The sequence below is a fragment of the Pseudonaja textilis genome, chromosome 13 (genome assembly GCF_049901715.1).
Source record: "Pseudonaja textilis isolate UNSWEBS1 chromosome 13, rPseTex1.2, whole genome shotgun sequence".
Lineage (NCBI taxonomy): Eukaryota > Metazoa > Chordata > Lepidosauria > Squamata > Elapidae > Pseudonaja > Pseudonaja textilis.
Genome location: NC_142002.1, coordinates 7,181,195 through 7,194,842, shown reverse-complemented (window position 1 = coordinate 7,194,842; position 13,648 = coordinate 7,181,195). Strand labels below are relative to the sequence as shown.

The 13,648-nt window shown below is 43.3% G+C and overlaps 1 protein-coding gene across 4 annotated transcripts in view; it reads right to left on the bottom strand.

Moving 5' to 3' along the window:
* The window catches only part of LRRK1 (leucine rich repeat kinase 1), a 102,219-nt gene extending 90,526 nt beyond the window's left edge, over window positions 1-11,693 (bottom strand). The window contains exons 1-2 of one of the 4 annotated variants that reach the window (XR_015745101.1): window positions 11,514-11,693; window positions 2,281-2,484 (exon numbers count right to left, since the gene is read on the bottom strand). Coding sequence is in view for 3 of the 4 variants with exons in the window: in XM_087941318.1 (XP_087797444.1) it covers window positions 2,281-2,347 (67 nt within the window). In the remaining variant the exon portion in view is untranslated. Of the gene's footprint in view, window positions 1-2,280; window positions 2,485-7,441; window positions 7,778-11,513 lie in introns of those variants that run through there. The other 3 variants (XM_087941318.1, XM_026709255.2, XM_087941317.1) reach the window with 3 other exon arrangements.
* Window positions 11,694-13,648: the final 1,955 nt, after the last annotated feature.

Sequence of the window (13,648 nt, the reverse complement as noted above, 5' to 3'; positions counted from 1 at the left end):
CACTACAACACCTAGATCCCTCTCCCTGCTGTTGAGCCAGGAACCAGTGGTGGGATTCAAAGATTTTTACCACCAGTTCGGTGAGCGTGGCTTGGTGAGCATTCTTTGTGCACGTGCACACACTTTGCATGCGTGCATGTGCCAAATGAACACTTTACGCAGGCGCAGAGGTGTCCCAACTCGCTTTCTGCAAGCCTGCACTCTCCCTGTTGCTTCAGCAGCTGCCGCACAGCACACTCTGCTGTGTCACGCAAAGCAGCTGTGCTTCAAAAGCAGGGAATAAAGGTGAGTATGGGAGCCCGGGCAGGCAGGTGGGCCCAATAGCAGTGGAGAGAACCGGTTCGGCCTCCGCTGCTCATTGGCACTACCAGCTCAGGAGAACCGGGCCGAACCAGTGGAATACCACCACTGCCAGAACCACTTAATTCCTGAAGTATCTTGAGGACGTTGTCTCTTTAAATGAGTCATACCAACTAGTGGATCTGCCCTTCGATCACACTTCCCTCTCCTTGGTGAAATCAAACCAATGAATGGAGGAGTAAGACTGAAAAGGCAGTGCTTTGTATTCTCCAATTTAAAGTGCAGGCTAATGCCTTTGAACCAGAATCAGGCTACAAAAAACACCATGCTAGCAAGATCATGCTAGACAAACAGTGCATCAAAGGAAAGACTCATGCTACATAGCTGTCAGCCTTCTAGGTAGACCCGGTGCCACACTTGCCACAATTTAAACCTCTAAGTACACATGACCCATATAAGATCTATACATATCTACTTTCTGCTTTAACTGCTATTCCTGTTCTCGATATAACTCCTGGTTCCGCTTCAAAAAAAAAAAAAAACAACCACATCCCAACCCACAACTTGACAGATCTAGTTTCACTTTGGAAAGCTCTGCAGGCTTTCCAGACTGTTCACTGGGTAAAGGTGTCAGCCCAGCTCTCCATCAACAGATACCCGCAAGAACCAAGAACCAACTCAAGACATTTTTCAGCCTAAGGGGATCTTAACAGATGGCATTTGTCCTCCTACGTAAAACATGATACACAAAAATCACAAGTTACTTAGGCTTGTGGCACAGAAAACCCCAGAGACACATTTCTCTGCATCTGTAGCAGAGCAAATTAAACAAAAGTGAAGAAAGTGATGATCTGCTAATTTGATATCCAAACCTGCTACTTGAAGAAACTGTTTCATTTTCCTTAGTGGCAGGACTAACTTGCTCACAAAAGACCCTGAACGTGTGCGGGGAAAACCACAAACCTTTTGCCAGTATGGGACGGAAGACTTTATCCTGCTCCTGTATATTCCCACAACACGCATATGAAGTTTTTGAGCTGAGTTTCTGCAGTCCATCAACCATGAACCATAAAAAAAAAAAGTTGGATTGGCACACTAGAATAATCACCCCCAAAATCCAAACATAATTAACAGCAGCCAAGTTTTGTATCAGTTGCGAATGCAGCTGCTAGCTCTTACACTGACTTGGTTGAGTGTGTTTTGCCAACAGTCTGTAAGTAAATCCCTTGGATTGGAAAAAGAAGGATGATGTGAGGGAGAAAAACATAGTTAGGGAACTCCATGTCCTTCCTTCACACTGGTCCATGTAAGTTGGAAGAAATATCCAGGTCCAGGCACTGGAGACAAAATGGAGGCTGGAGGCTGATTGGAAAGAAGGCCCATTTATTGATGAAGCAGCAACCAAGCATGTAGGATTCTGGGTATCTGACTACATGGAGTTGAGAGTGAGGGGTATTTATACCTTCTCTTGGGCTTTGAACATGAGCTTCCTGTTCTTGTACAAGAACATGTATCCTATTGGCTGTTGCCAGACTCCCATGGTGCCATGCAGTTGGTTCTGTAGATTGTCTGAGCTAGGTTTGGTTGAAGTTTGGAGGATGATCCAATGGAGGGGCTTGTTGGGCTATTCCTATTGTGGCCAAGGGCTAACCCTAGCTTTGTTCAGACTTTGCTGCAGGGATTTTCTTATGAATAGAGCTATCTATATCTTTATTTCTTAAGTGCTGACATCTGCTGTGGGCTATTTTAAAAGGTGAGGACTATTAACAGTGAGTTTGCTCTCTGCCTTTAAAAAAACATTTCTCCATTTCTTACCCAGGGAAATATAATATTCTGCCTTTTTAATGTTTTCTAAAACATTCCATTCTTCTGGGAGAGGGGTGGGTGCTAACTTTCTACATAGGGATTCATCCCACTTGACCGAAACCTTCATTGACTAATGGATAAATAGAAAAACAGGCATGCTGGTTTCATGCTTACCTTCTTGTTCCTCTCTGGGATTCTCGCCATTTTCTCCAGATTCCTCTCTCCTGACACACCAATACATTCTCGGCGCTTGGCGGAAAGTTTTAAACCATCAACACTCCAACACTCCTAATATCTGAAACATCGTCTGCAAAGCCAGACTAGCATATCCATCTTCAAAACACCAAACTATGCGTCACAGCTCAGAAGGGAATGGCTCTGTTTTTTTAAAAAAAGAGTTAAACAAAGAGAGTAATCCAAATTAATTTTCCTTTATTAAACAAATCCACAGAAAATAGTAATAGTGAAGATTAAAGTTTTTTTTTTTAAATGCAAATCTAGTTTATTTCAGAAATAAATATAGTATACTTTCTCTAAAGTGTTTTAGCCCTATTTTCCTGGAAATCTTAGTGGAAATGTTAGTGTGTTGTATAAATATTAATACATTGTAACAAATGGATTTTTCTGAATTACGGAATGGGTTTTGTACTCTCTAGCTGCTTATATAATTTTAAGGCTTATTTCCACTGTATGTGAATTTGTAATACAGGAAGATGGGATTTAAATATATTATGTTTTTGCTGAAGTGTTCTAGTCCCATATTCCTGGAAATCACATGGAATCTATTAAAAAAAATCAAAAGTGAAGAATTATACAGGAGAAAGGAAACAACAGGATAAATTAAGCTAGGTATTTTGCTCTATCGCATAAGAAATTTCAAAAAAGTAGTTTTAATAAAGAATAGTTCAAAACATCAATCTCATAGACCATTTCCATTTAAGCTCAAGCGAAGAAAGACGAGATCTTATCTTCCAGCTTAAAAACATTGGTCCTTTTAGCTAAGTATGAAGCATTAAGGGGCGTGCATAAGTGCACCAATGTGCCTACCATCCCTGTCCTAATATCTCCCTTTTATTTGTACCCATTTCATGTAATCATAATAATGTTCTAATTATATTTGTTATCTAATACATGCTTGATAAATAAAAATAAAATAAATAAATAAATCTGCAGCACTGAATGGGCGGCCTGAGGGACTCATTTGTCATGCCCCTGTTGGAGTCTGACTCCAAGGGAGAGATGGAACAGCTGACAGGGGGGTGGGAGTGTGGCTCCAGTGGTTGTGGAGGAAACTGGGGAAGGGCACAGGCTGGATGGGCATTCAGAGGAAGACCGAGGCCCATCTCCTCTTCATCCTAGGGCACACAGGGAGAACCGGATAAGGGAGAAACATGAGTGGCGTGGTCTACGGGGGAGAAAGGGGCCCTGATCCCCTTCATGGGCTGCAGCTGAGAGGACTGTTTAAAAGGACAAACTGCACATGGCAAAGTTGCTGTAAGAAAAGCGTGCAATCTTGTCGGAGCTTCTCTGTGTTTTGGCTTCCTGCCAACTGTGGTTGCTGCAATCATCCATGCCTGCCATAGTAATTCCTTCAGTGTGGTGTGTTTGGTTTTTTATTTCAAATTAACTTTACTTTGGGTGTGGACTGCGTTTACTCCCTCCATAAACTGTTTTCTTTAAGAGTTTGATGTCCAGCCGAGGATAATTGGACATTGGGGCCAAGTTGGAGGCATTAAAGGGACTTTCTTCTATTTTTGTGATTTGGTTATTTTTGTGCCACGCCCCAGGTCATCACACCTTTTTGCAGATAACCAATAAAATGCCCAATCTTTGCCACCCCTTGCAAGAGCTCCGCTTCTGCACTTCCCCTTTCATTATGCAAATGCCAGCCACACTTCATCAAACAAAAGAGCAATTGCTTAGTGGCTCAAAGGTTAGGCAGTAGCTCATGTTCTTTCAAACAGCCAGGCCAGGCCATGAACTTCTGCAGGGAAGAAGCACCAAATGCCAACCTTAAAAAAGGACTCAACATTATTCCCTGCAGGACCACCATAAGATGATATGTCTGGTAATCCAGATCGTTTTTGTTGTGTTGTTGTTTTGGTTTTGGTTAACGGGAATGACCTGTGGCTCTCAAATTATTTGTCAGGGGCTCCCAAAGAACCTCTAACCACAACAGCTCAACACTGGCGGCAGTTTCCTGCCATTTGGAGAACCAAAATGGTCACAAAGTATTCATGTAAGCCTTAAGTGAGGTCAGTATACATAAGTTCAGAATACAGAGGAAAACCCCTTTAAGCTCTCTCCCCTCAGTTCAGGCGGAAGAACCAGGAGGGAGAACCAGAAAGCCTGATCTGGTCTACTTTGCACTGTGATCCTCCCACCCAGGACTGGGCTTCAAAATTTTTTAGCAAAGGGTTCTCTGCTCCTCGGGCTCCGGAGGCTTTCCCTGAGCCTCTGAGAGGGTGAAAACGGCCTCCCCGGGCTCCGGAGGCTCCCTGGAAGCTGGAAACAGGCCCATTTCTGACCTTCCCGAACTTCTGGGAGGCCCTTTATTCACCCTCCCCGAGCCTCCACACGCATCCTGCACTTACCTGCATCCAAAACGGGCCACATGGGGGCTCCTGGGAGGGATGGGGTGGGTGGGGCCAGCCAGGAGTGGGATTTGGGGGTTCTCTGAACTGCACAGAATCTCAGCTAGGGGCTCTCCCGAACCCCTGCAAACCCCCAGCAGCCCAACCCTGCTCCCACCCATGTTATATGTGGATCATGGCCATCAGCCCTGGATTTTGGGAACCAGCGAGGCTACACTTGGTGGCCTCCGGACCTTCCACATGATAAAATTAAGAGTCAGCCCCATAAAAGCCTTAAAATAGAACAGAAAAGACCGGGTATAAATATAATACATCGTCATCACTGGATTGACAATTCCTGAGATAGAAAAGCTACCCTAGTTCTCAATTGCTAGGACAGAAATTCTAGCTATATCTACCTATAAATAATTAGCTCTTCCTCACAATGCATTCCCTGTAGCCTGTTCTTGAATTCAAGAGTCTCCACCCAGAACAATACAATGATTAAAGCATAATTGAGTCAATCCATAGAAAAAGAATAACCTTGGAGGTCTTCTAGTTTAACCACCTCCTCAAGCAAGAAACCCGATACCATTTCAGACAAATGGTTGTCCAATCTCTTCTTAAAGCCTTTCAGTGTTGGAGCATTCACAACTTCTGGAGGCAAGTTGTTCCATTGATTAATTGTTTTGTCAGGAAAGTTCTCCTTAGTTTTAGGTTGCTTCTCTCTTTGAATACTTTACATCTGTTGCTTCTTGTCCTGCCTTCAGGTGCTTTGGAGAATAGCTTGACCCCTTCTTCTTTGTGGCAGCCCCTGAGATATTGGAACACTGCTGTCATGTCAACCCTAGTCCTTCTTTTCATTAAACTACTAGACATATCCAATTCCAGCAACCGTTCTTTATGTGTTTTAGCCTCCAGTCCCCTAATCCTCTTTGTTGCTCTTCCTTGCACTCTTTATAGAGTCTCAACATCTTTGTTACATTGTGGTGACCAAAACTGGATGCAATATTCCAAGTGGGGTCTTATCAAGGCATTATAAAGTGGTATCAATGCTTCACATGATCTTGATTCTATCCCTCTGTTAATCCAGCCTAGGACTGCAATCAACCTTGGATACCATGGTTAATAAGAGCAATCAGTAAGTCACAAAACAACTTTTCATTTTTTTATTGAGCAAAAGAGGATTTGAAAAAATGCAGTTGCAATATTACAGCCACAAAATCTGCTGTTGTCCTTTTTAACAGCCAACTGGGCTTCCTACATGAAATACATAATCTTGAGGGTAGTGCTGCCCAATGGCTAAATAATCTAGAGATTCGGCCATAGGTTCAGTCATTCTACTGACTAATACATAATTTAATTCTGTAATTTCATTTATCATTCATACTCTTTGAAATAATTCAATTTTGGGCTTGGTATCACTCTTCTGCTATTTTATACTGCACAGTTTACATGCTGTTTTTCTGAATTTGTATGTACTAATGCTGTATTCTGTTATGCCGTGCAAAATAATAAATTACATTAGTGAATGTAATTTACAGGTGAGATTACATCCAGGTTTCCTCCTATACATTTCCCAGACTAGGAGAATATTTACCAGCCCCAAGTTCTGTTTGTCAAAGTTACAAAAGGCTGAATTATGATCTCAGCAACCATCTGGTGCCAAGTTTGAAAAAGCAGTCAGTCCATAAATGTACAGCCCTACATAAAATATCTACCTGTTCTTTATCTCATTTATACATTCAGTCATGAGTTGAACTATAACTTTAATATCTGTGACTCAGTGATGCTTCAATCAACAGATGGTACAGTCTGGAAGTGGGAGAGAGAAATTTTAGGCTAATATTCAATCCTTCTCAAAGTCCAACTGTAGCTTTGAAAAGGTAAAGGTTTCCCTGCCAGTGCCTTGTCAGTTCCCCAATTCTAGGGCATGCTGTTCATCTCCGTTTCTTGGCCAAGGAAGCTAGTGTTGTCTGAAGATGCTTCCATGGTCATGTGGCCAGCATGACTATATACCAAAGGTACACAGCACAGTGTAACCTTCCCACCAAAGTGGTACCTATTTATCTACTCGCATTTGCCTGCTTTCAGACTGCTAGGTGAGCAGGAGCTGCTGCAAAGAATGGGAGCTCATCCCATTATCTGGGGCTTGAGTCTTGAACCCAAGCTTTCAGCTCTCCATCTGACAAGCTCAGCATCTTTAACCACCAAGCCATTGTGCCCCTTAGCTCTGATAAGGGGCAGAAGTGGTATTCAGCAGATTTTGACCAGTTCTAGAGAACTGGTAGCAGACATTTTGAGCAGTTCGGAGAACCGGCAAATCCCACTTGCAACTGGCCCCACCCCCATCTATTCTCTGCCTCCTGAGTCCCAGCTAGGTCTGCTTTTGTTGCCCTGCACAGGAGAACAGAGGTGGAAAGCAGGTTAGTGGGGTGGGGAGGGAATGGGATTTTTCAGTAACCTTCCCCTGCCACGCCCACCAAGCCACACCACGCCCACCAAGTCATGACAACAGGACCGTTACTAAAAAAAATTGAATCCCACCCCTGATAAGGGGTGCCATTTAATGTGATCAAAAGTCAAGACAGAGTTACAAGAGGACAAAAGTACGTAAGCAGTATTTTGTATTATGAAAGAAATCTTTGTTTCAACTATTCTGGAAGGGGAAAAAACCACCTTTATTCTTTGACAGCAGCTAAAGATAGAATTTGTTTCCAGGTTGACTAGTCTAGATCAAAGTTACAACACCAAATACTTACTTTCTTTTACTACTAGATTCTTCCTTTTTAAAGTTCTAGCTTGCTTTCCATCAGGTCTTGGTTTTTCAGCCGACACTCTATACAAACTCCCTGGATTGTGTTTGAGTTAAATGGTTTTGCTTTTACTTCTTGCTCTCTTTGCATTAAAAAAATACATACTTCTAAAAACTCAGTTCCTCCAAATAGGCCAATGCTGGGAACTTCCCTCTTCTTTCTGATTGGTCGGCTTCTTCTTTGCAGTCATAACCTAAGCTTTGCCTTGAAGGGATTGGCTCAGAAATGAGTTTACTATCTTACAGGAAGACAAAATATATCATTGTGCACAAAACACCCTTTCATCCCCAGAGTGAAAACACTGGATATGTTTATAACAGAGTGTGTTTTTTTCCTTCTAGCAAACTATTTTATAGAATACAGCCAGGGTTTCTTGGGAGATTTCTTTGATCTTCAAAATGATCTGCTTTGAAGAAAGTCCAAAGTAATATTTTCCTGCAATTCAACTTTGCAGGTATTGCAATTTGCAGGAACTGACAAGGAAACAATAGATGGAAACTAATCAAAGAGAGAAGCAACATAGGAAAAATTTCCTGACAGAACAATTAACCAGTGGAACAGCTTCCCTTCACAGTGCGCCATCACTGGAGGCTTTTAAGAAGAGATTGGACAGCCATTTTTCTGGAACGGTAGAAGGTCTCCTGCTCGAGCAGTGGGTTGGGCTAGATGACCTCCAAGGTCTCTTCCAACTCTGTTATGCTGCTTCATTTGTTCTGAGCCTATTCTGCAATGCCCAACAGTAGGATAGCTAATATGATACTTTAAAAATGCAGGCATTATTTGACAGCAAAATCTTGCAAAGAGGAGGAATAACAATGATTTGCCTTACAATTGAAATACGTAATGGAAATATGTAAAACACAATAAGAGAAAACACCAATATTTCAAATTATTTTTGAACATGCAAAAATACAACTTCCTGGATCATACTATTTTAGAATTAGATGTGCATTTATATACAGCTACCTATTCCTGAAGCAGCTCCTTAAACAAAGAAACATAGCGTATCAAGAAGGAACTTGCAGTTACAGATCTGCTGGGAAATCCTGAAACCCTGGAATTTTAAGCAGTGAAACAAGGTTTCTGGGCTGGGAACTGGCACTGGACCATGGCATGTCAGAAACCAGGCCATGAAAACAAGCAAAGGCCCATCCATGGGATGCAGGCAGCCCATGAAACCACGCCCCCTCTGGTCCACAGAACCAGTCAGATAGATAGATAACAGAGTTGGAAGGAACCTTGTAGGTCATCTAGTGCAACCCCCCGCCCAAGCAGGAGACCCTACACCCTTCCTGGCAGATGGCAATCCAGTCTCTTCTTGAAAGCCTCCAGTGATGAAGCTCCCACAGGCAACTGTGGGGAAGAAAAAGGAAAGGGGGGAAAGAGGATGGAGAATTTAAGACTTAAAAAAAACAACCAAAGCAAAGAAAAATAATTTGAAAAATAAGTATAATACTGGAAAGCAACAGAAAAGGGGAATACAGAAGAGGGAAATAGAAGTAGAGAGACAAAAGGATAAAAAGGGGAGAGAGAAGAAGAGAGAGAAGAAGGAAAGGAAAAGAAGTTACAAAGGTCTGGAGCAAGATATAAAGAAACAGGACCTATTTAGAGATAATGGATGAAAATCTAACTGAAAGGGGGATTCTGTAAAGGTACATGAGATTGTGTTGCTATATTTGAAATAGAAATAACTTTAGAAAATTGGAAACCACATATGATTAGAATGAGGGATAGAATGGTTAGTGTAACTTAGTGAAATGTTTGTGAATAAAGTAAATGAAATAAAATAAATGAGAAAATGGAATTAGGAAGGAATGGGAACACTTTAATTAGTCAAGGTTTTATAAAATAGAAGTTAAGGGAATTGATGATGGAAAGTTTATAATTGTTCCCATAGAAGTATGATATTTAATTGAAAAGTAACGTGAAAGATGTTAAGACTGTAATGAATATTAATATTAATGATAGAATTGAATTGGAATGGAATGTTGTTTTAATTATATACATTATAATTTTTTCTTTTCTTTTCTTTTTAAGAATATTGAGTGTAGTTTAAGAATGTACCAAGCAGAATCCGAATGGAAGTTGTGTATTATATTGAGTGTTATAACTTTAGGGGAAAGATATAAAGGCGTCATACATCAATCAGTAACTACAGGAAAAATTTTGTTTAACGAGAAAAGATAATAGACAATTGAAACAGGACAGACAAAAAATATAAATATAATGATTTGAATTGAGATGAAATAAATACAATAAAATTGAGGAAATTAATTAAAAGAGGGAAGAAGCCATGTAGAAAATGTAAAATTGTAACAAGATATGGAATAGAATATAAAAATGAGCATGAACCTGAATTTGTGTCTGTACGAAGAAATGTAACCCGGGATTATGCTGTTTTCAAAATAGATGTTTTAATAGTATTTTTTTTCTTTTTGTGAAAACTCAAATAAAATTTACAAAAAAAAGAAAAGAAAGAAAGGCCGGCAGTTCAACGGTTCCAATCCCTAGCACCGCGTAATGGAGTGAGCTCCCGTTACTTGTCCCAGCTTCTGCCAACCTAACAGTTCAAAAGCATGTAAAAAATACAAGTAGAAAAATAGGGACCCCTTTGGTGGGAAGGTAACAGCGTTCCATGCACCTTCGACATTTAGTCATGCCGGCCACATGACCACAGAGGCGTCTTCGGACAGCGCTGGCTCTTCGGCTTTGAAACAGAGATGAGCACCGTCCCCTAGAGCCAGAAACGAGTAGCACGTATGTGTGAGGGGAACCTTTACCTATGTTCATCCAAGGCTCAAAACAGTTTCCCCGAAGACATTCTACCATTTTTGAAGACTTCCCAAAAACCTTCCCTTCCTCTGCCCTATCCCTTTAATAGCCATTCAGAATGTACCTCTTGCAAACCTAAAGGTTTTTTTCTTGCTGGGAAAATCAAAAGGAAGTGCCTTGTCTGCTCTATTTACAAGCGTGGATGTACCATCAACAGGCAAGCATGCCAGTGATGGGATTCAATTTTTTTTACTACCGGTTCTGTGGGTGTGGCTTGGTGGGCGTGGCAGGGGAAGGATACTGCAAAATCTCCATTCCCTCTCCACCCCCGTAACCTGCCTTCTAGCTCCATTCTCCTGTGCAGGGTAACCAAAGAAGACCCAGCCAATCAGCTTGGGACTTGGGAGGCAGAGGATAGATGGGCGCAGGGCCAGTCAGAGCTCGTATTTGCCAGTTCTCTGAACTACTCAAAATTTCTGCTATCGGTTCTCCAGAACTGGTCAGAACCTGCTGAATACCCCCTCTGAAGCATGCCCAACATCACAGATTAAAAAGAAAGAAAGAACAGAAGCCCTGGGCGCTTCCCAACCGGTCCGGAGTTCGCCCTGTGGAACTTTCCAATCGCAAGAGCGGCTGTCAAGTCAGCACGTTGGAGAGAGGTTTAGGTAGGCGAAGTGTTCAAACCTGACGCTACCTGTGCCATGGGCAGCCGTCGAAAGGGAGAGCGCGCGGTGGAAGCGAGGTTGGAGAGGAAGAGAAACTGAAGTCTTCTACAAGTTTAGGCAGAGGGCAGAGCTGCCTTCAACCTGCCTTAGGGCACCCCGAATCTTCAACTTGGAAGATCCGCGCGAGCAAGCGATAAGCAGCAGATCCAGAAACGGGCCCTTCTCGCTGCAGGGTGGCCGTCTGGATCGGGGGCAACGGCCAAGCCTGCCTTGCCCGAAGCTGCGAATGTTGGACAGCACCCCGAGGCCGAGTCTCGCTGCCACTTTTGGCAACGGGCAAGCCAGCCTCCGAGTCCCGTCAGATGCACAAGACGCCGGTGGAATCGTGACAAGCTGGAGTCCGGCGAATCTGGAAGGTTCCCGCGGGACACCACCACCACCACCCCGCTCATTTCCCCCTCCCCCTTCCTCTTAGTCTTCGGGGCTGCGCTCGGTTCTTCCACCGGTCGTTGGAGACGCCTCCAACGAGCGCAATCGTTCATGCTGGTTACCACGAGGTGTCCACCCTTGCGCGCACTTACCGGGGTCTCGGTCCCCGCGCCCTCCCATCTGGGCAAGGCTTGCGGAGAAACTCGGCGCGCCCTCCACGTCTTGAGACTTGGAAAAGGGAGAAACCGGAGGCGGTGGGGCGGTGGGGGTTGCAGAAGGGCCGACTGCGCGGGACGCCCACTGGTGGGATGCCCGTCCCCGCCTCCGCGCTGGGGAAACGGAGCCAACCCGGAGGAAGAGGCGGAGGAGGAGGAGGCGCGTTCGGCTTCCCTGCTTGAGCAGCCCCGCCACTTCCTCGATTGCCCTGCCGGGGGTGGGGTCTTCCGGCTCGGCAAGGCGAGTCTGAGTGGCCGGCTTCTAGGGCGGCGCAAGGCGAGGACGGGCGGGCGCAGCTGTGGAAGTTTCTGCAGAAGGCGGGCGCGGGCAGCGCAACCCAGCTGGATCGGGGAGAGGAGCCGGAGCGCGCGCGCATCAGTCAAGTTTTCCACCAAGCGCTCTCCCCGTCCCATCCTTTTCTCCCTCCCATCCACTGGCATCACTTCCGACTTTCCTGCTTGAGCAAGGGGTTGGACTAGAAGACCTCCAAGGTCCCAACTCCGTTCTTCTGTTACTTCTTAACATCTGCGCTCTCTCTGCCTTCGGGTTTGTTTCTTGGTTTTGCGAAGGAATCCTTCTTGCAACATTTTTTTCTCCATCCCCCGAGTGCCATTTCTTTGTTTGTTTGTTTGTTTAGTCGCTTACTCATTTACTTCCCACTTTCCTTCCTGGAGAATCTGCACAGCTGGAGACCTTATAGAGAGTAGGATTGCTCCAGGACTACTCATAAGATTTTTTAAAAAAAAAGCCCCTCTAAAATTTAAGAATCCAGGCAAGAATTTGACATGTATATGATTTCCCCAGCCAGGGAGGATTCATTTTCCATATATATATCTATATATCTATATCTTTATATCTATAACTATATCTATCTATTTTTTTTTCTTAAGTTTTCGCGGGCACTTACATGTATGGTATTCAGCTTTGTTCAGGTATTTTCCCACATCATTATAGTTGTGTTTCGCCAGGATCTCATCTGCCATCATCAGGCTTCTGTATTGAGTTCGTCTGCGAGTCAGGCTTTCACAGCCGTTTCTGTTTTAAATCTGGGGCTAGCCTACTGCTGTGCCAGAATGTTTTTTTTTTTTTTAATCCTGATTGGTTGGGAGTCTTGGTTTGTGTTTATTGGTCTTGGAATTTGCTGTGTTCTGCTTGATTGGTGTTTCTAATATCTTCTGTCTGTTTTGTGGCTTTTTTTTTGTCTTGATTGGCTGGCAACATTGTGTTTCCTGTATTGGAGGCTTTTAGTGCAGCTTGGCTTCGAGTAAATGGACGGCTATCATTTATTAGGAAGCCAGGTTTCATCTGGGTGCCTGGTTGGGGTGTATTTGAGCTGCAGGTATCAGGGGGGATCTGTTTGTGCCCAGGTGTTTGCCTGGCTTGTGGTGTGGAGATTTTTTTGTTTATGAGTGCAGGCTTCCAAATAATCGACAGTCTGGTGGAATCATCTCTTCTATTCATGCTTTCAGATCTTTTTTCAATCTCTATGGCTTCTCTGATAATTCTGTAGCTGGGGTTTTCTTTTTTTTTGAAAACAATTTTATTGGTTTGGTTTTGTTTGTTTTTGTAGCTGGGGTTTTCTATAGTGGCTACGGTTTTGGATTAAGAAAAAACCATTGCTACAACTTTAAAAGCACAACTATAATGATGTGGGAAAATACCCATGTCTTTCTTTCTTTCTTTCTTTCTTTCTTTCTTTCTTTCTTTCTTTCTTTCTTTCTTTCTTTCTTTCTTTCTTTCATATGTGTGTGTGTGTGTGTGTGTGTGTGTGTGTGTGTGTATGTTCTGTCTCACCTTTCTTCTTTCCCCAAAAGATGAAAGAGTACAAACTCACACAAACACAGGCAGGCAGGCTGGCTCGGACTTCACAGAGTTAATTCTTTGGAACTGATAACATCCTTGGCATTCCAACACAATCTGCCTGCCAAGTCCGAACTGATAACAAGTAAAAGCTACTTACAGAAAATTACAAGGCAGACCACAAAAATCATTCCCAAAGAAAACCTGAAGTAAGATCAAACTTTGTCCTGTACAAAGTTCCAGCCAACAACACACCCACTTTTATCCCCTG